The sequence below is a fragment of the Stegodyphus dumicola genome, chromosome X1, assembly GCF_044657685.1.
Source record: "Stegodyphus dumicola isolate Sdum_Otavi_A_Nest chromosome X1, ASM4465768v1".
In the NCBI taxonomy this organism is placed as follows: Eukaryota; Metazoa; Arthropoda; class Arachnida; order Araneae; family Eresidae; genus Stegodyphus; species Stegodyphus dumicola.
The window spans coordinates 155,032,724-155,054,383 of NC_140780.1; the positions used below are offsets into that span (position 1 = coordinate 155,032,724).

General features: G+C 34.2%; 1 protein-coding gene across 2 annotated transcripts in view; it reads right to left on the bottom strand.

The window, feature by feature from the left end:
• The window catches only part of LOC118180902 (uncharacterized), a 113,650-nt gene extending 92,268 nt beyond the window's left edge, over window positions 1–21,382 (bottom strand). For both annotated transcript variants that reach the window (XM_085807926.1, XM_035349978.2), the window contains exons 1-3: window positions 21,140–21,382; window positions 19,379–19,542; window positions 8,835–9,037 (exon numbers count right to left, since the gene is read on the bottom strand). In XM_085807926.1, coding sequence (XP_085664052.1) covers window positions 8,835–9,037; window positions 19,379–19,542; window positions 21,140–21,197 — 425 coding nt within the window. In that variant the 5' untranslated portion in view covers window positions 21,198–21,382. The remainder of the gene's footprint in view (window positions 1–8,834; window positions 9,038–19,378; window positions 19,543–21,139) is intronic.
• Window positions 21,383–21,660: the final 278 nt, after the last annotated feature.

Sequence of the window (21,660 nt, forward strand, 5' to 3'; positions counted from 1 at the left end):
CACTCCCCCAATTCTATGGTGATAATGAATTGAACAAACGAACTTGCAGCTTGGGTTCCATATATTGGGTACTCAAACAGAGAAAAAAATGAAATTCATTCCCCTGATTATAATATTGCTAAGAACTTAGCAACGGAAATGACTTAAAAATCAAAGCAGCAGTATTTTTCTAAATAACAACACAAACAAATTTAACAGTAAAAGAACAAAGCTTTCTTAAGTAATCAGAATCTTAAATAAGGCCACCAGGCAGAACGGAAAACTCACTGGAAAACATTCCTCAATTAAAATGTTCACAATTAAGGAAAAAAAAAAAAAACAGTGAATTAAAACAACTAACTGCCAACTCAAAAAAAATACTACAAAAGCACCAACAATCTAAATGTGAGAAATCTTAAGAATGAATATGCTCAATTTAAAAATAGAACCTGATTTAAATGAGAATTAATATTTAAAAAATGGAGATTAAACAACTGAAAATGAGCAATATAGTTTTAAAATTTTCTTTAAAGCTACAATACATAATTACAGCAACTAAGAATGGAATACAGTTTGTAACTTACAGAAGCCAATAGATAGTAAATTTGTCATGACGTCAAAGGTCATGTGTACATGCATAACCATGACATCACAAAATCACGTATCTAAGATGTCGTTTGCGACTTTTTGAGTCCTTATCCTAATTTGGCTGAAAAATTTCTGGCAACATTGCATGTGCATGTGAATCTCTTGATTCTCGAGGTTAATGAAAACCAAAGTTTCTGGAAACTTACTTTGTCTTTCTAAAAGACAATCTGACTGGAACTGCATAAATTGGCTCTACAACAGCTGCCTTAATGATGCTCACGCAATACATAATTCACCAAGAAAGTAATCGCTTCCAATGTTGAAGTAAAAATAACTTTTTTGGGGGATTGCCGCAGGAAATCCCTGACTTTTGCAGATTTTTATTAAAATATTTGAATTCCCCAACTTTTTCCGGTTTTTCATGTTTTCCAGGTAGCATAGTAACCCTGTAATAACAAAAGTAACTAGTAAAATAATAAAAATAATTAGTAAAAGATAAAATAAGGCATGTTGCATGTTTCTTGCTCTTTCCAGATCAAACTATGCTTAGAATTACAGTTCAGACTATATCTATATTCATCAGAAAACAGTCCCACATCTCTTGGCTCCAATAAATATGATGATGACACCAGTTCTTAGGTCCCTTTAGAAGATGAAGTGAGTGGGATACAAACCACTGACTTTCTAGAACAAAAGGCTCTCTCGTGCAGCAGTAGAAAAGCTGATATGAAATAGGGTAGCCTGAAGGTTTAAAACCAGCTATATAGCAGTTGCTTCAGTTTCAATACCAGGAAACAGCCTTCAGCTGTAGTCATGGTGCTTGGCCACCTCTGACCAGACCATCTACTAACTGATTCAATGCTGAAAATGTAGTTCAAATATTCTGATATGATGCTTTAACCAGTTAACTGTGATTGACGAGTACTCGTCATGCAGAAGCGGCAAGATTTTCTGTATTGACGAGTATACTCGCCACGCATATAAAGCAGTGTAAGCAACGCGCGTATAAAGCAATGTAATAGAAACAGAGAAAAGAAAAATAATAACAAAGCAACTGGAGCTAGTAATTGATTATAATAAAAAAATGGGTGACGTGGATATGAGCGATGGAATTATCATAGCGTACTCCACAGCAAGAAAACGAAAACGACTCAAAAAGTACTACAAAAAGATATTTCTCCATTTCTTAGACATTATGTGTCTGAATGCATTTATATTATAAACAAAAGTTATGGAACATTATCGCATATCAACTTTTTGCTCAAACTTATTGAAGACACTTTTGCGACGTATCCAATTGAGAAAAATAGATCTACACAAACTCAGCCATTTAAGACCTAAAGCCAATTAGGCGGGAATCATGTTCTGGATTATGTACTTGGAACATAAAAAAAACAACCCTATGCGAAGGTGTTCGCATTGCTACAAACGTAAGATCAGGAAGGAATGGCGTTACTGGTGTTTGATTTGCAATGTCCCATTGTGTATAGTATCCTGTTTCGCTGAATATCACTCCACGGCAGGAATTTAAATTCTTACTTTTATATGTACGAGGGCCATCCAGGAAGTAGATTACGTTTCCGTCTGTGTCCGCTAGGGGCGGGGCTAGCGCGGCCATCTTGGGGTCAGAGCGTTGCGCAGCTCAGTCTGCATCTAGTCGTGCTAGTGAGAGGTTCGCGCTGTGCTACGTTCAGATACTGTGACGGTTTGAAATGTCTGCGTTAATTGAAAATCCCGCGAGCTGCGAGGTGCGCTCAGTAATAAGGTTTCTGACTGCAAAAAACTGTAAACCGATAGAAATCTATCGGCAGCTTCGTGAAGTGTATGGGGACAACATTATCACTGAAGGTGGAGTGCGTCAGTGGGTCATAAGATTTCAAAATGGCCGAACCAATGTTCACGACGAAGATCGAAGTGGGAGACCCAGCATAGTGACCGCCGAACTTCTCGAAAAAGTCGATGCTAAAGTCCGTGAAAATCGAAATTTCACAATAACGGAACTTTCTTTGAGTTTTCCACAAATTTCGCGAAGTTTGTTGCACGAAATCATCAGCGAAAAGCTTGGTTACCACAAGTTTTGTGCAAGATGGATTCCAAAAATCTTGACAGAGGACCACAAAAATCAGCGAATGGCTGCAGCGTTGAACTTTTTGGACGCTTACCATAAGGATGGTGACTCTTTACTCGATCGCATCGTTACTGGTGACGAAACATGGGTGAAACATGTGAACTGTGAAACGAAATTGCAATCAATGCAGTGGGGGCACACAAGTTCTCCCCAAAAACCCAAGAAATGCATGCAAACAATGTCGGCAAGGAAGATGATGGCGACTGTTTTTTGGGACAGAAAAGGTGTAATTTTGGTGGACTTCCTGGAAAGAGGCACTACAATAAACTCTCAAAGGTATTGCCAAACTCTCCAAAAACTCAGAAGAGCAATTCAAAACAAGCGCAGAGGAATGTTGAGCTCTAAGATCTTGTTGATTCACGACAACGCCCGGCCCCACACGGCAAATGTCACTCGTAAAGTTCTTGAATCTTTTAAGTGGGAGTTGTTTCCTCATCCGCTGTACAGTCCCGACCTGGCACCGAGCGACTTCCACCTATTCCCAGCAATGAAGAAGTGGCTGGCTATGCAGCGTTTTGATGACGACGCACAGCTGCAAGAAGAGGTAACGAAGTGGTTGAAGGCGCAGGCGGCCGAATTTTTCGACGAAGGAATTTCCAAGCTCGTACATCGCTACGATAAATGCCTTAATTTGTATGGTGACTATGTAGAAAAGTAGTATTTGAGTGTGGCTTTCATCTGTATATAATAAAATTTGTTTCCTATACTTTGTTTATTTTTTTATTCCAAAACGTAATCTACTTTCTGGATAGCCCTCATATAATATTTAATTTAATTTATTGCATTTTTAGTTTAATATGTATGTAATATATGCTTAAGTTAACCAAATAAGTAAATATTAGTAATAAAATTTTCAATTTTATAAAATAAACCCATCTTTCTCATCTAATATCTTACCAGCGCAGCTTACTCTGTGATTGACGAATATACTACTCATCATGGCTCCATTCTGGTGATACAAGATGGTGCACACTCTTAAACGAGGGCGCCAAAGTTAACTGATTAAGGTATAATCTAATCTTCTGTGACTTCCATTCAAGTTTGCCCCCCCCCCAGTCAAGTCTACCAAATAACTGCCAATTTTGCGCTTCACTTAAATAATGCCTTAAGTTATAACTAGTGAATGTTGATTACTCTAAGAAACCATATTAACTTTAAACAACACTACACACCTGAATTCCAACATGTGTCTATAGCCCAGCATTTGAATATTTCCTGCATTAACCTATATGCAGAAGTTCACTTTTGGATTCAATTGCAGAAAATTAACATACACTGCTAGCCATTAAAATTGTAACACCAGGAAGGAATAATCTGATGAACGTCAAAATCACATGAAAGGATGAACAGGTTGGGGTATGTGAATGATTAGTATTTCAGCGCATTTAGATGACACAAAAGACAGAAACGACATCTGAAGCCCAGCAAAAAAAGGTAAAAAAATATTTATGTCTGCCCCTAGGTGAAAATTGGCGATACATGGATACTGAGTTTGTGCAGTTCTTTGAATTTTTATTTTGGCTTTGTGTAGAAGCGATTCTTGTGCCACAAATCACTGCTACACAAAGACAAAATAACAAGTCAAAGAATTGCACAAATTCGGTATCCATGTGCACATCGACCTATTTTTACTTTTGAAAAATCAGAAAATTGCAAACTTGGCAATGCGCACTCCCTTGACTTTATCCATTACACATCGACCTATTTTCACGTTAAAAAAAATCAGAGAATTGCACAAACTTGGCATTGTGCACTCCCTTGACTTTGCCCATGTGCACATCAATCTATTTTCACTTAAGAAGTCAAAGAAGCATCCAATTCTACAGCAGAACCAAACAAAAAATACATAATCTCAATAAACTACATTTTATATCAAACAATAAAATAACATAAAAAAGGAAATTCATCTTATGCACCTAAGCACTACACAAAGCAAATATCCACTTACCTTATTTAGAAAGTTCCGAGTTCTTCAGTCTGTGGCACACAAAATTCCTTAACAGCATCCAATAACTTCCTATAATTATCTGAACTAGAATCCGCATATCAGCATCGCCACATAAATTCACAAAAATAAGAGTAAAAAATATCCTCTGATGTTCAACCATACGCATTTCCTTACTACACACAGGACACTTATAATGGCTACTAAGTAAACCTTCATTTACACACCAGTCAGTTAATGCACTTTTGCCCTTTTTGTTCCAAATCATACAGAAATTCAAATTAATCTTACAACATTCAGCCATTCTACTGTCTAAACCACAATACAAGCAATGTACACTGGGCAAAAATAAAATGGGACAGTTCTATGTCTCCCATTCCACAGGGGCGATTGACAAGTTTTTCATGTCTCGAAAGCGAGACTTAGGATATATATTAGATTTATATGTAGCATTGTTCTAACATAAGTACTTTGACACAAAATCGGACTTTTTCTGAAATAACATGCCAATTTTTTTCCGTATTTTGATTCTACAACGGAAATTATGCCTAGATATTAAATTTTGTAAAATTTGGTGCAAACTTTACGGAGGAATTCAAAAATGTATCTTGGCGAAATTTTTTCAGTTTGGCCAAGTATAATTCACTTGGCAAACTTCTTAATACATGGCAACAAATTTTTCTTTCCCTTCCATTATGCCAGAGCGAAAAAAAAGGCACCTCATTCCTACCTTTTTACATTGCGCATGAGCGGAAAAAAAGTCACATCGTTTCTACTTCCAAATAATTAATTCCACATTTGATGTTTTATCTCTTTCAACAAATATCCCAAATTTCAAAATGGGCCAATATTTTGAATTCACGTATATCTTCGGAAATTTTGAATAAAAAAACTGTAATTATTTGCAGATATGCTTAGAAATACGTCTCCTTTAAGATGATGGTAAAATTTTTATTGATTATAATTCAAAACCTTTTTTGAAAAATATATGAAAATTACTTTAAAATACAAATTTTAAAAATAAATCATAAAAAAGTGGGTGTATTTTATTTGAAATGAACCTGAATTTTGAAATGTGAAAGGAAGAATCAAATAAGTTTAATAAGAAAAAAGAAAGTTTATTAAATATAAACCAAACTCAATTAACATTGAGGAGCTAAAATTTTGAGAGCTAATTTTTTAAAAACTACTCATGCAATTTTTATAAAACTTGGTAGTGGCATAATTTGCGTCATAGAATCGAAATATGGAAAAAAATTGGTATGTTATTTCAGAAAAACACTGATTTTGTGACAAAATACCTATATTAGAACGATGCTATATATACAAATCTAATACATATCCTAAGTCGCACTTCGAGACATGAAAATTGCAAGCTGAAGTTCATCAATCGGCCCATTAAAACGGGAGATATAGAAATGTCCCCCCCCTTTTTTTTGCGCAGTATACTTCCTAACCAACACACACCACGAGCCCTTCAAATCTATTTCCCGTCATTCAAACTTTACGGCAATCACGAAATCGATTACATCATAATAAGGTTTCCATAACATTCAACTATTCCGGTTGAATGAAACAACAACTTGGCGACAAATGAAACAAATTCATGATAATACAAGGGGCACCCTTCAATCTACTCTAACCTATGAATGAAAAAATGTGTAGTTGATTTCTCATTCAGAAACCGCTTTGTAAGGTAGTGGTTTGCTCAAACTATTGTGTTATGCCTCAAATAAGAAGAAAAAATGCTTACCAGCAAGTGTCGGCATTTGATAGAGAAAGGATCATTGCCTATAGAGAGTGTGGATTATCATTCCAGGATAGTGCCGACATCCAACCACTGTCATGCGAATATGGAATCAATGGATTGCTGAGGGTAATACTGAATGGCATGCAGCACCTCAACCCCCTACCATGACTAACGATAAAGAGGACAGACATATTGCAAGGTTAGCCCTGCAAAACCGAACGACCATACCACAGACCATTAATCAGGAAATGGGCATGTTTGCAACACGCCCAGTATCCGCTCATGAGCGTGGACTATCGGCAGGGTGACCATTACTTTGGCTTCCCTCGACAATGCAGCATAGAGAGAGACGGCAACTCTGGTGCACCAAATGACAAAGCTGGGTACAGGAATGGCACGATGTCACCTTTTCAAATGAGTCATGGTTCTACATGCAGTATTCTGATGGTCGTATATGTGTTTAGAGTGTCCAAGGAGACCGCACTGCACCTGCCTGTATTCAATACTGCTATATGGGCCTAGCACATGGTGTGATGATTTGGGCTGCCACTGGGTACATAACACATACATCTCTAGTTCAGAAAGACTGTAATTTAAATGCAGATGGGTACATTTCTGACATCTTAAGTCCAGTGGTTGTGCCTAATCTTCGAGGCCCTCAAACATCATGTTCCAACAAGATAATGCAAGACCACATATTGCACGTCATGTTCTCACTTTCCTCGATACACAGGGTATTTGACTGCTGCCATGGCAAGCACGGTCTCTAGATATGTCACACATTGAAAATATCTGATCATGGGTTGCTGAGAGACTAGCCCACTACCCCTCTCCAGATAATGCAGTTGATGAAGTGTAGCACAGACTTGAAGCAGCATGGAATGAGTTGCATAGTTCTGCCATCCAAGCCAAGTTTGATGCCATGCCTAATGGGGTAAGGGCTGCTTTAGCTACGAGGGATGGCAGCAGTTTCTACTAATTTTGTACCCCTATAAACCTCCAAAACGCTTACAAATTTAATCATTTTGTCTTCATGCCATGCTGTTTATGTGGAATAAATATCTTTTTTGTATTTGCTTTTCTTCATGGTGTTTCAATTTTAATGGCCAGCAGTGTAGATAATTACATCACTGAATACCAGCAGTTACCAGTTGAAAGCAATTTTTTCAATCTTTGAAGTGATCAAAGTTGTATAAATACTTTCACTGCCATGACACATTTGATCATACAGGCATGGATCATGAAATATGTCCAGATATTTAACTTAGATAATTAGATAGTTTCTTGGAAGAAAAAGAGTCAAGATACAAAGAAGGAGAGTTGTTTTGCAGTTATAATCCAGAAAAACAATATACTCATAGACCTTTTAGAAAGTTTAGGATTTTGAAACCAAATTCTTGGTTACTTGTAAAGTGAGTTTGGTACTTACAATAGTAGTGCAACGACCTTGGCGCAACATGGTGATCTTTTACACAGCAAAAAGTTACTTTATCAGATGCAAGATGGTGTTTTTTGTGCCTTTTTTTAAGAAAGATTACGAAATTATTGATATTTATCATCAGTCGGTAAACATTTATTAACATATGAAAAGAAAACATACCTTAGCAATTTAAAATACAAATTTGAGTTATTAAATAACAAACAATACAAGATATATTAAAAAATAAAATGCTTACACTCTTCTCTAATCATTCTGTAATTATGTTTTTTGCTATTCTTCTTCTGAAGTATGCAGTGATCTGTTTTCTCTAAACAGAACATCAGAGAATTGCAGAGACTCAGCTTTGTGCAAACCTCAGCAACAGCGACTAGCTAGGGAACGCACTTACTTGTTGTCGTTCACGTTAGATAATTTTCAGCAAAATTCTTTATTCCTGCAGAAATTTTATTGCAACTTCTTTCACTGCTCGCAAATTTCACATACTCATATTTTAAAACTAAGTTTAAGGCAAAAAATATCACAAGTTGGAACTTGGAATACAACAAAGAACGCATATGAAAATGGTGGCACTGCTTGACTGTAGGATTCTCATGAGCATGGCTGCCGGAGTTTTACACATTCTGAAAATTTTTTTACTTGTACTACGGTGATTGCATTAATACATAAGCACCATTAACTTTGATAAGTAGTACAGATATCTAATAAAAGTAAGGTACTTTTCCTGTTACATACCTGACAAACATTTTGGCACAAGGCAAGTGATGATCTAATTTCCATCATTTGCCAGGAGGTGTGCATTTGCATCTATAAACTGTTCACAATTAAAAAAAAAAAAACAACTGCCAAACAGCGTGGTAGGCACATAACAGCAAATTACCAAAAAAATACAATTTTACAAATACAAAAATATCACATAATTTGAATACATCATATCTGCTTTCGATCAGAAGCTTATTAGTTGCTTTAAAAAAAAAAGAGAAAGTTTTTTTTTTTGTTAACTTACCTGTCCAACCAGGATACTAAAGCTTTGACAGATGTCAGAACTTCAGAAACAGCAGATAACACATTTATGGAAACTCGTTCCTGTCTAATGCTTTCTACATGATCTTGAGGGCCATTCAGCTTCAGGTCATTATACAAACTCCGAGATTTACAACCAAGTTTTACAGCTAATGACTGTAATGTTTCAGAATTAAGGCTGTAATGCTATGAAAGAAAAAAAAAATATTTACTATATAATATAAAAAAATAAGATGATGCAGACAGCAGCAAATAAGGATTAAAATTCTGATATCATTTCATGTGTGCAAAGCATATTTCAAATACTCAACATAATGTGATGTACACTATATGCTGAGAAAACAAATTTTCAAAAGAAAGCAAATAAAGCCAGCTTTGATCATGATAAAAAAAAAATTCAGTAATAAATTAGGCTGTTACAGAGCAAAGATTGGTTTGGTTTATTGAGATTATGGCAAAGCACACTAGGGCTATCTGGCTAAGGAGAGGGATGCCTTCGTGGAGGACTTTCTAAGGGAAACTGGCTCATATACACATTACACATGGGCAAAACCACGAAAACGCCCATGCATCCAGCCCATTCGCGAGATTCGAACCTCGGACCGAACTACCAGTGTTCGGCGACTTCACCGCTCGGCCGCTGGTGGGCCTACAGAGCAAAGGCTGGCATAAGTTAATAGAAATATTTTTTTACAGTTGAACTGTAAAAAAAAATTTTAAGTGTCCACACAAGTAATTACAGATCTCAATAAAATAAATTATCTTCTAAATAAATGTATAATGAAGATTATAATCAAACACTTTAAACTATGATAATTTATATATAATTCTATAAGAACTCAAGCAGATAGCTTCCCCTCTTCATCATCTGAAAATCGAATGACATACAGTTTCACACTACCTCAGTCTTTTCTTGTATACGTAAAACAACAACCATTTATGTTCTAGCTGAAAAACGAGGCAGACTAATTGTGCAAGCTTTGGTACAACTATATAAACTAAAATAACTTTAAGCACGTCGTTTTAATTGTCATTATTTAATTAGACATTTATGCTATAAATGCCAGTTATTCTTTTAATTTTTCTCAAACTAGCATTTCAAATAAGTATGAAATATTATGTTTACAAATTTTATTTTAAAAAAGTGAATTTCTAAAATCAGTTTGGATACTATCACATTATCTGCCCAACCATAACAAAAATCCCCAGGCAAAGCGCTATGTTGCTGAAGTAGACAACCCAGAATTTTTTTTAATGTATTTTATCTGGCAACCCAATAACTGCACGAAATTCTGGAATTCCATGGGTTATGTTGTGGTTTCTGCTTGTGATTAGTTTATGGCTTTTTTTCCCTCCTTCTAATAAATCATAATGCAAATGTGGAGTTTACTTGCTAATAAAACAAAAACTGATGCATTTTTTTCAGAAATATGGGATTTTGCTTAGTAGTAGTTATAGAAATGCACATTCTGTGAAGTTCTATTTTATAAATGATTGAATTGTCCAAGTTATCTTGTGAAATTCATTCGAAGAAAATGTCTGGAAGGAAAGCAAGACTGTTTTGAAGAGATTTTAAAACAGATAGCTAAAAAGTACCCACGGGTTGTAAAAACATATTATCAGGGTTGTTAATCATTATTACTGTTAAAATAATAAAATGCATATACAGTAATGCATTTGGTTAGCTTTTATTTACCTCTTATGTTACATTATTATAAAAAATCTTTCAGCTCAAAAATAGTCTATGAACCATGACTGTGATGATAGTTTTCTCCAATTAAGCGCAAGTCTCCGATTTTTGTTTTTTAAGTTAAAACAAGTCGATGTGTACATGGAGGGCAGTACCAGTTAGCTGTGCACTCCTAAGAAGTCTGCAATTCTCTGATTGTTTTAACTTTAAAAAAAAAAAAAAAAAGCAGCTGTGGACACATACAGATGTACAAGAAAGTATTTTTTTATTATTATTATGATGGATGCTTGTTGAATTTTTGAATCTGATTGTTTTAACTTTAAAAAAAAAAAAAAAAAAAAAAAGCAGCTGTGGACACATACAGATGTACAAGAAAGTATTTTTTTATTATTATTATGATGGATGCTTGTTGAATTTTTAAATTATATTTAAAATTTAAAATGTAACAGTTTTATAAAATTCTGAGTGTTTTGTTGTGTACATTTCCTTTATGTAATATCTACTAGTTAATTATGTATGTTTCTTGCATTTTTAATTTCGTTAAGTCATTGCTCTTTTACGTAATTTTCAGTGTGCCACAGTTTTTTAAAATGGCTACTAGTTTCACATGCTAGGCTGGGAAAAATTAGGGTACTTTTCTGTTTTGCTGGCGCAGGCGATAAAGTTGCCAATAATGGTACAACCAATGCTGAACGGAATATCTTCGCTGGTAACCTTTTACGTCTTATTTTCAAAGCAAGTCGCAGCCATTTCTTATTAGATTGATTGTTTCTTTCAATACTGGCATACGGTTACAAAGAATTTTTACTAGATAGTTCAATTTTATGCCCCAAGGCCATTCACAGGGAGTAATTAAGTTAATTAGGATGCAATCACACTGCTCACCTGATGGCAAAAATATAGAAAAGGCAAAGTCAAGGGTTAAATTCATCAATTCTAATGAAAATGCACTAGCGAAGTAAAGCACTGTGTTTTTATATAATTTCTGAGTAAGCTATTAAGAATTGAAATAATTCTTGCATTTAAACTTGTATTCCAAATTATGATTTAACTTGAAATTAATATAGATAATTACTGAGAAAATTAGATTTTTGTAGCGTGGTTTATGTGAGATAAGATCACTTGGGGTCACGTGATATGAACCGGCGAATCAGGATGTTTTACCATGAAAGCATAGAAAATTTATAAATTGTCCTTTTTAAAATTTATGGCCTTTATTTATTGGCTTTTTTACAAAATTTTAAGCAACATTAAAAAAAATTAAAATTTCTTGGAATTTCATTTGTCTACATTTTTTATGTGTATAATGTGTGTTGTCACTAATAAAGTCTGCTTGGCGAGATTTGCGCCGGCGAAACGGAAAAGTACCAAAATTAGTTACCAAAAATTGATTTTGCAGAACAGCCGGATGGATAATGTGATAGTGCTGCAGTTTGTTCCTAGCAGATTGATTAGATAATAAAAGGAAACATAAAGAGGATGGCTTGGAGGAAACTATAATGAACCACAACCACTTTAGAAAAATAGGGGCATTTTCAGAAAGGTTTCTTTAATCGAGCAAGTCAATTCAACCCAGTGCGTGTGCTCGCGGGTTAACTAAATATGGTCCAAGATAGGTTAAAGACGAATACATGTGAACTATTTGCTAAGTCCTTGTCTTAAGAAAACTGTATTCCCCCCCCCATGGCTGGTTGGTTGTTGGACTTGGTTTTAGATTTTGGATGTAGCTTTGCAATTTTTGCATAAAATCTGAATGCGTGGCAGTTGGAGATTTACTGAAAAATTTCCCACGTAAACAGGTTGGTGTGCTGTACACATATCCAACAGAATAATGCAAATCTGTTTAATGGTGGATCAAATGGCAAGAAGAATTAAAGACAGACCATCATCTGAGAATTTGACATTTGAAGGTGGGATTTCAGGCTGCTTTTCAAAGTTCAAACTTGGTGTTCAATTAAACCATTAGACCATGGGTGGTGAAAAGCTTTACTGGTGTTAGTTTTCAAACACAGACACTTGCTCAAGGAGTGAAAGAGTTGGCTTTCAAACTGTCGATCCTCGTCCGATGTTATCTTCTCTGGTATTGCAAAGCTGGAAATCCAAATTGTGACAATGTCATTTGCGATGGAATCAGCAGTTTGGTCTTCCAAAAGGACAGTTTCGATCTATTGAGTAAATCTATCAATGCTAATAAGCAGATACCTAAAACCTTTGCAAAGTGGTAAATGGCCAAGAATATCAATGTTAAGGTGCCTGAAACGTTAAGTTGGAATTTTGAATTCAACAGCTGGAGCATGGATATGTTTCCGAACTTTGGCTTGCCAAACAGGCTCTAGTACACAGTTTAAGACTTTATTTATGCCCAGCCAAATTAATCTTTTTGCCACCAGCTTCATTATTGCACGAATTCCAGGATGGGATAAGTTATGTGTAGAGAATAATATTATTTTGCAAAATACTTTAGGAATGTATGGCCAGTTAAAATATGCAGAGGTATTATATTAAATTTTCTTAGTGTTATTCAGGATATGACATGGTACTATTTAAAACTGGAATTTGATTTTTAAGAATCTTGAGGTCTTCAGCCTCCTGGCAATCTGCAATAACTGTAATCAACTGGAGCTGGCTTAGTGATAGTTTTAATTCTCAGTGTGTTTGCTAAGTTCTCTTTTACAGAAATGTATAATATGTTTGCAGTGAATTCAGCAATGTGGTTCAAGTGCTAGACTTGTCATGGAGAAGCTTTGTCTAAATTCTACTGGAAGGCAAAGGTTTATGATCAATGAAGATAGTAAATGATCATACTTCCAGAATGAGTTTAAAATGCTTTATGGCTAGATAAATTGCTAGTAATTCTCAATCATAAGCACTGTACTTTCTCTGCATTAATGATAGGGATTAAGAGAAAAAAGCTTAGCAGTTGTTTTTAAATTATGTAGTTGACGGATCATGGCACATATGGCAGAATCAGAATGCATCTGTGATGCTTGATTAGGGTAGACTAACAATGATAACTTATACAATGCACTTTTGATATTAGTAAAAGCATTCTGTGCATCTTCGGTCCAAATTAAATTTTTGGAAGCGATGTAGAATTTGTGCAAATTCTCAGATTTTTTTTAAGCAAAAACAGATTACTATGTACATGGAGGGAACAACAACCAAAAAAAAAAAAAAGCTATATAAGGATTTCTTAAAAATCATGCTTTTTTACAGCTGTCTTGATTTTTTATTTATTTTTTTTTAATCATTAGGCTTTCATTAAATTCTTGGTGTACCACTATTTTCACAATTGCTTGTGCATTTTGTTGCATATTAGCTTGGCAAAAAAAATTATTGGCAACGAGTTGCAGACATTTCTAGGATGCTGTGGATAGTCAGAAAGTACCAAAAAATTATTTTGCCAATAATATCATGGAAAAGGTGAACATACCATTCAATAACTTCTTTACCTTAGAAGCTGCCTATCACTCTGTCACTATCCAGTGCCTGTAGGGCATGATGACCATCAGTCATGATGCCAACTTGCACAGTCTCATCCCAACACAACTATACTTTCTTGCTGGCTTGCCTTACAGCTTTCATACCAAATGATGTCTAGAATCTCACAATAGACTGAACAGACTCTCACTGGAGAACAAGACAACAGCCCACTACCACACTGTACAAGCTTAGGAAATCTAACACTATTTCAAAAACATTTTACACTGCTTTCCAGACAAAACCCCAGCATAATTAGATTTCAAGCTTATAATCTTAAATAATTCAAGCATCGAACCACAGTTTGGTAAGCTAATTGTATACCATCAATTGCATTTAGTTCTTCAACCCAAAGTAATAGTCTTCATATATTGTCAGAGAATGAGAACAACTTCAAGCACTGGAACACACTACAGACATTTGAAATGCAGCCCAAAGCCATAACACATCACATGACCCCAAGTTCCACAGGAATTTTGCTGATTGAGAGATCTTCCTCCAATTTTCTTCCAATCCTTCTGTCTATAACATCATTTTTCCCTTCACTGTCTCAGAAATATGCAGAGCTGATTGCAGTCCTGTTTAAAATATCCTGAAAACTAAATTAGAGAGTAAAAATCTCTATTATACACAATTTCAAATAATTCAGAATATAAAGGTCATGCACATACATACCCACGTATATTTTAAAACAATTTCACTAGCAAAGAGAAGAGATGTTACCTTTTTCACTTATTGAATATTAATTTATAGTAGTGAGTTTCCTGGCACAAAATCTTAAAGGTTATATGCACCAAAATATGTGTCAAATACTCTTAAACATAAATAGACATAAAAACAAACAAACAAACAAGATAAAAACCACAAGAATAGCATAAAATACAATGATGAAAATAATATACAATGATAGTAATAAAATGCTTAAAATAAACAACTACACTCACTTCACATAATAAACACAAAATATTAATTTATATTTCATCACATTGTTTCACAAAGTAAGTTACTTTTTTGGTTTCTCAACTATTTTTTTAATTAGTTTGCTTTTTATAAAGGTGGCTAAATTCTAAGAATTGCTTTTTATATATTTTCCTTGCTAACAATTAAAAGTTCAATATGTTCAGCAAGACATTTTGGGGGTAGACAATGGCTTTCTATTTAGCCCTTTCAAGTATTAGGTTAGAATCTGAAATGTGCATGTTAGCAGATGTTGGAGATGAGAAACTGCTAACAAGATTATAAAGGTTCATGGATTGTCAAAAATTTTGGTAAGCTGTCCAGCTATTTAGTAAGTTTTCACTAAATGATTTACCAATAAAAAAAATTTTTTTACCAACACAGTCTTGAGAGGAAATATCTGATCTCAAATGCCATATGTATATGGCTACACAGACTTTCCTGGCTACACAGCATCTTACTATCAAAAATCAAGGATGATCTACATTTTGTCATACACATCCATACAGTTTAATGCACTTTCAACAGTGAGCCCATAGAAACAAGCTAAAACAGAATTAAGCAAGCTTTTAGTCTGAATACTTCAGTTCAAAAGTTTACAGTATCACTATTTTTTGCTTCTTTAAAAGATAACTGACTATCTGTTTCATAGTTTACGACTTCTAATTCTTAAAGGAATTTTTTTTATCTTTTGAAATGACAGTTAATAAAGCATCTCTATTTTCATCACAGCAATGTAAATAGTTACTTTGGTTAGAGTAGACAGAATGGTACCCCTTGTATCATCACGAAGTTGTTGTTTCATTTATCGCCAAGTTGTTGTTTCATTTATGGTAGCCTGAGTAGTTGAATGTTATGGAAACCCTATTATGATGTAATCGGCTCCATGATTGCAGTTAATTTATAAGGGCTTGTGGTGTGTGTTGGTTAGGAAGCAGACTGCTTGTTTTGTGGTTTAGACAGTAAAATGGCTGAATGTGGTAAGATTAATTTAAAGTTTCTGTACAATTTGGGTAGAAAGGGGGAAAGTGCATTACTTGACTGGTGTGTAAATGAAGGTTTACTTTGTAGCCATTATTAAGTTTCCTGTTTGTAGGAAGGAAATGTGTATGGTCAAACATCGGACGATAACGCGCTGCGAATGATTATTTTTTACTCTTATTTTGTGAATTTATGTAGTGACGCCAGTATACATGTTCTAGTTCAGACAATTTTAGGAAGTTTTTGGATGCTGCTAAGGAATTTTTTTTTGACTGAAGACATGTTAATTCATAAATAAGATAAGTGGATATTTCCTTGTGTAGTGCAAAGATGAACTTCCTTTTTTTATGTTACTTCATTGTTTGATTTAATATGCAGTTTATTGAGATTATGTATTTTTCTGTTGGCTGCACCTTTGACTTAAGTGAAAATAGTTCGATGTGTACATGGACAAAGTCAAGGGAGTACGCAATGCCTAGTTTGTACAATTCTCTGATTTTTTTTTTTTTTTTTAAGTGAAAATAGGGTGATGTGTACATGGATACCAAGTTTGAGCAATTTTTCGTCTTGTTACTTTGGCTTTGTGTAGCGGTGACAGGCCAAAATAAGAAGTCAAAGAATTGCACAAACTCTGTGTCTATGTACCGCCAAAAATCGGCAATTTTCGCCAAGGGGTACCCGTAAATATGCTTTTACCGCTACTTCACTATGCTGGACAAGACTTATCAATTATCTTTAATGAAGACAGAGTACTTTAGAGATTGCTAATTTTGCATACAATCAGCAATATATATATATATACCTGTTTCAAAATATATTTAAATTCCTTTTCTAATGGATTAATCTTTCTAGAATTTCTAATAATTTTTTAAGTCTTCGTATCAATTAAAATTATTTAAATCTGTTCATACACATGATTACGAGGCATATACAGTTCCAAACATCGTATTTAGTTTCAAACATTGTATTTACGAAGATTATGCATACATAATGATTTTCTGAAACCTGGAATAGTAAAAGATCTAAAATTTTATTTATACCTGGACCACAGCTGGAAATGGATGTGAAAAAAATTTAATATTTTTAAACTTATCCTGGTACAACTCTGATAAACGCCCTAATTTCACCAAATGTGGCAATATTATTTTTGGCGCGATTGTATTTATGGGGATCGTAGTGTATTTTTGGAATTTCTGTGGGAGTCGGGACTTTTAAAACGGAGTTTGACGTGTCCGAAATGCGGAGCTGATATGAGAACTCGGACGAAAAATGGTGTTTCTGATAGACTTGTGTGGGTTGCAGTAAAATTGTTGCTAATAAAGTATGTGGGTGTCAGTTTAAGGTTTAACTGACACCCACATACATAATAGTTTAAGGTTTGGATCTTGGTTTTCGTGTAGCAAGTTAACGTTGGAGGAAGTTTTTATTGTTACTTTCGAAATTTTGAATCGTAGGAAGGCATGTGATATAGCAAAATCGTGGAAGTTTTCTTCACAGATGTTGTGTGACTGGCAAAATTTTATTAACGAATATATTTTGGACTTTGTATGCTCTGTATCTGAGAAGATAGGGGGAAAGATATTTCTGCTTTTAAAAGCAGCTTTCATTATGGTAAATGCATTTTATTTTATTGTTTTTATTTTGTAGAATGTTATATTCATTGTTTTTTGTATGAATTTCGGTTTTTATTGTTGTTTTTTGAATTGTCTGAAATTTATTTTAGTTTATTTTCTTGATTTGGTTTTAGTGTAGATTGTGCAATTCGTATATGTTTTTTAAAGTTGAAACAGAACGCTGTGTACATGGTATTCTTTGAAATTTATTGTTATGTTAATTTATTAAAGCGAGTTGTGCGTAGTTCGTAGATTCGTTCGTTGCCTACAGTGTGCCATTCGTAGATGTTTTTTTTAAGTTAAAACATGTCGCTGTGTACATGGATTCTTGTAAAATATTTTTGGTTAGAAACTTTACGTTTTTGCTATCTAAATTTTTTGTTTTTGTTTCGGATTTTTAGCTTAAATCGTGTGTTCAAAACGTAGTTTTTGCATGTGCGAAAACCGTGTTTTTGGAAACATTTTAGGCTTAAAGTTCGAAATGTAGACAAAAAATTTAGATAGTAATATGGCAGCGTAAAGTTTCTCGCCAAAAATATTTGGCGAGAAATTTGGCGACTTGAGGGCGTATATCAGAGTAGTTCCCTTATCCTTTCATACCCAGAATTTATAATAAACACAATTCGGTTAATCTTTGGATTATGGTAACTTGGCGCTTTTTTGGCGAAACTTTGGCGACCAACCCTGCTACAGCAACCTGCTAGTTTTTGTTTGGACGTCATTTTTTTTTCACGAAGTAAAGGCATTTTTTTCCCAACAATCTGCTAGCCGAATTACGCTTATGCTAGAACTTTTATGAAACAAAAAGTGCTTAATCATGACGAAGATTATGTGTGAAATTGGGAGATAGTGCAGAATCGCAAACTGCTTGCCGCATTTTTAGGAACTGCACATACACAGTATCATTCATATACACGTCGACATATTTTCACTTAAAAAAAATCATTCCAGAATTGCACAAAAATGGCATTGCGCACACTCTTAACTTTATTCATGTACACTGCTAAAGTCCTAGCTAGTAACCTTTATCACCTTACCAAAATGTTGCCAAACTACCTGTTACCATATTCCAAAGATTAGCCCACAATTCATTAGTAGTACAAAGTCTGTAATCTGGACGTCCATTATCCGGAATGATCTATAATCCGGACCTCAAAGGCACAAACTTTTTTTTTTTTTTTATGCTTTACACATGCATGTTTAATGTTTACGCATGCGCCTTTAGCACAAAAAATGAAGCAACTTAAACAACTTACATTGAAAGAAATGTTTAATAAAGTAAACAAATAAATATTAAGCTTTTTTTTTGTAAATTTTGATACTCTTTAGATCATAATTGCTCTTTATTTCATAAATTACAGTTTCATATTTTAATTGTATAATTACTGCATGCCATACTGCCAGATTTAAATTGATGATCTATAATCTGGAAAAACCCTTAATCCGGAATCGCCGAAGTCCCAAAGAGTCCGGATTAAGGACTTTGTACTGTAATGTTAATTCCCTTCTTACATGCTTTTGTGTTACCATGTGACACCCGCCCCCCCCAGATGCAAAAAGTACGACAAAGCAAAATTAAAAATTTTCTAGTCTGCATATTTTAATTATGCAAATTCCATCAGACTGATTTGTTGGATTTTGAACAAATAATTCTGCATACAGATATTCTTAAATAGAATGCAAACTTTCACTTGTGAAAATTTTTGAGAAATTTCTCTGATGAAACCAACATATCACATCACAGGGATTATCACATAATCTATGCAAAATTATTAACAACTTAATCAGATTTTACACCTAACTTACCAACTGCCTTAAGAGTTCCACAGCTTCCAATATTAACTGCTGATGCCCAACTTTAAATATATGAAGGTCTTCCAAATCATCAGCAGTTAAATTTAAAAGATGATACCCGTCTATTTCATTATTCAGAAAGAAGTGAACATATGGCAACAAAGAGTACTCCAAGCCTATGTAAATGAAAAGTATTTTTTAATTTCTGAAACAATGGTGCAACATCTGATCAAAAGGTTAACTGTAAGTAATCTGCTTATGAATAAATAACGTTACACAGTTTTTAAATTAAATATAAATCACAAAATAGAAAAAATATTCAAAACAATTTTTTTGCAAATTAGTTACCTTTTTACATTTTTTAATAGCATGATTAATACTGTCTCAACTGTTCCGAAGGTATGCTCAAAGGCTTATTCAACATTGACAGGCCCAAGCCATAATCTCATGTAAAGCATGGTCATTTATACAATTGCCTCTTTCCTCTTGCAAGTATAATACTGCTTTACTCCTTATACACGTTAGGCAATGTTCTAGGATACAAGATAATGAAGTGTACAAATGTGTTCAGCATTTCTCGGGCAGATCAAACAAGCTAATGCCCCTCACCACTACAGAAAACTGATTTTTCTTTCATATAGATAGGTAACTTCATTAAGATACCTTTTGATACTAACATATTAGATACAGTTTCAATACTAAAATTAAAATATCCCATGCTGTGTAACAGCTTACACAATGGGTGTTTGAATACCAAAGGACATTACAACAACTTTCAATATGCACTGAAACATATGAAAATTTTTATCGGCATCTAAATTTCAGGAATGAAAAAGAGATTAAAATGAGTTTCAGTTCTTTTCTTCAAGAATCTTTCATTTGTTTAAGAAAAAATAGAAACTACATTTGGCAAACAGTATTTTTAGAGGAATCATAATTAAGAAGGCAAAATGCTACTTAAAAATAAAGTTCAAAGTGTTCGAAAATTCCAAAGAATGGCTTATATAATACTATGATCTACACATTTGCTTTACTCTTAAATTTCCAACTAGATTAAATGAACTATGAGATTATATGAATGAGGAAACTGATGTGCTAGTTTCAATTATTCATAGAATTTGGTATCCTTATAAAATTTAACCAATAATGCGTGAATTAACTAAATGGTACAAATTTTTATGACGTATAGTGTAAAGGGAATAAGAACGAGTAACATTAAAGTGGAAATTAAAAATTAAAGACCTGAGATTAACCAGAAACATAAAATTTCTTTTAATTACAGAAAAACTTTCCAAGAATAAGATATATGCTATTATTAGCACATAACTTGCAAATTAAATTCAGTACGAACTGTTTACAAGTTGCATTAAAAATTTAAGCAAACTTTTATATTTCAATTAAAGCAATATAGCACAAAAGATAATTTACAATCTTCATCAAAATTACATTTTTGGAATCATTAAAAGTTTAATTCGCCGTCTCTCCTACAATGTACATTAATATCTTGTAAAAATACTTGCATAATGATAATTCATTTCACTGAACGATACGAGAAGTGCGACGAACTTATTCTGATTAACATTAAAGAGACTCGCGAAGCGTTTATACTCCGCACTCCTTCCACAAAGAAAGTCCCAAAGTTTTTTAAAATATGTTCAAGTGATTATTTTTGTCAACTCTCCATACCACACACTAATACAGAAATATATCCCATATCAGTGGAAGAGTGATCGAGTGACATAAGTTTTGATGAATGTATTACAGATTTCTTACCTCTTAGCCATTCGGCAACATGTTCTGGAGACCACTCAGCAACATTGACGTATGCCATTTCTTTGCGTGTTCCTCATAATATGGGGATTTTGTTACGTTCATACCACACATCAGCAAATTTTAAATTGAAATATTTGCGCTTCATCACCGATAATGCCTTACTGAGTGAAATGAAGAGTTCACACACATTTTCAAAACAACAAAAATATTTAAAAGCATGCTTTACGGTCACAGTTATTAACATAGTATCTGCGGCTCAAGTACTGCAAGAGCCGAACTTCAATGATTGCTGCTGACAGACAGACAAAGTAGACAGAAGTCTTGTTCTACACCAGTGCTGCATACACCGGAGTACCTGGTCTCAGTTAAAAGAGAAAGAAGCAGCGAAACTTGAGAGACTTAAACAGAGTATTTCTGTTGGTAAGCCTAATTCCGAGCGAAAGCGCAAAGGCCAGCAAATTGATAACGAGGGATTTATTATCCCAGCTTCGAGGAAGCAAGGTAAATCTCTGATAATTCCC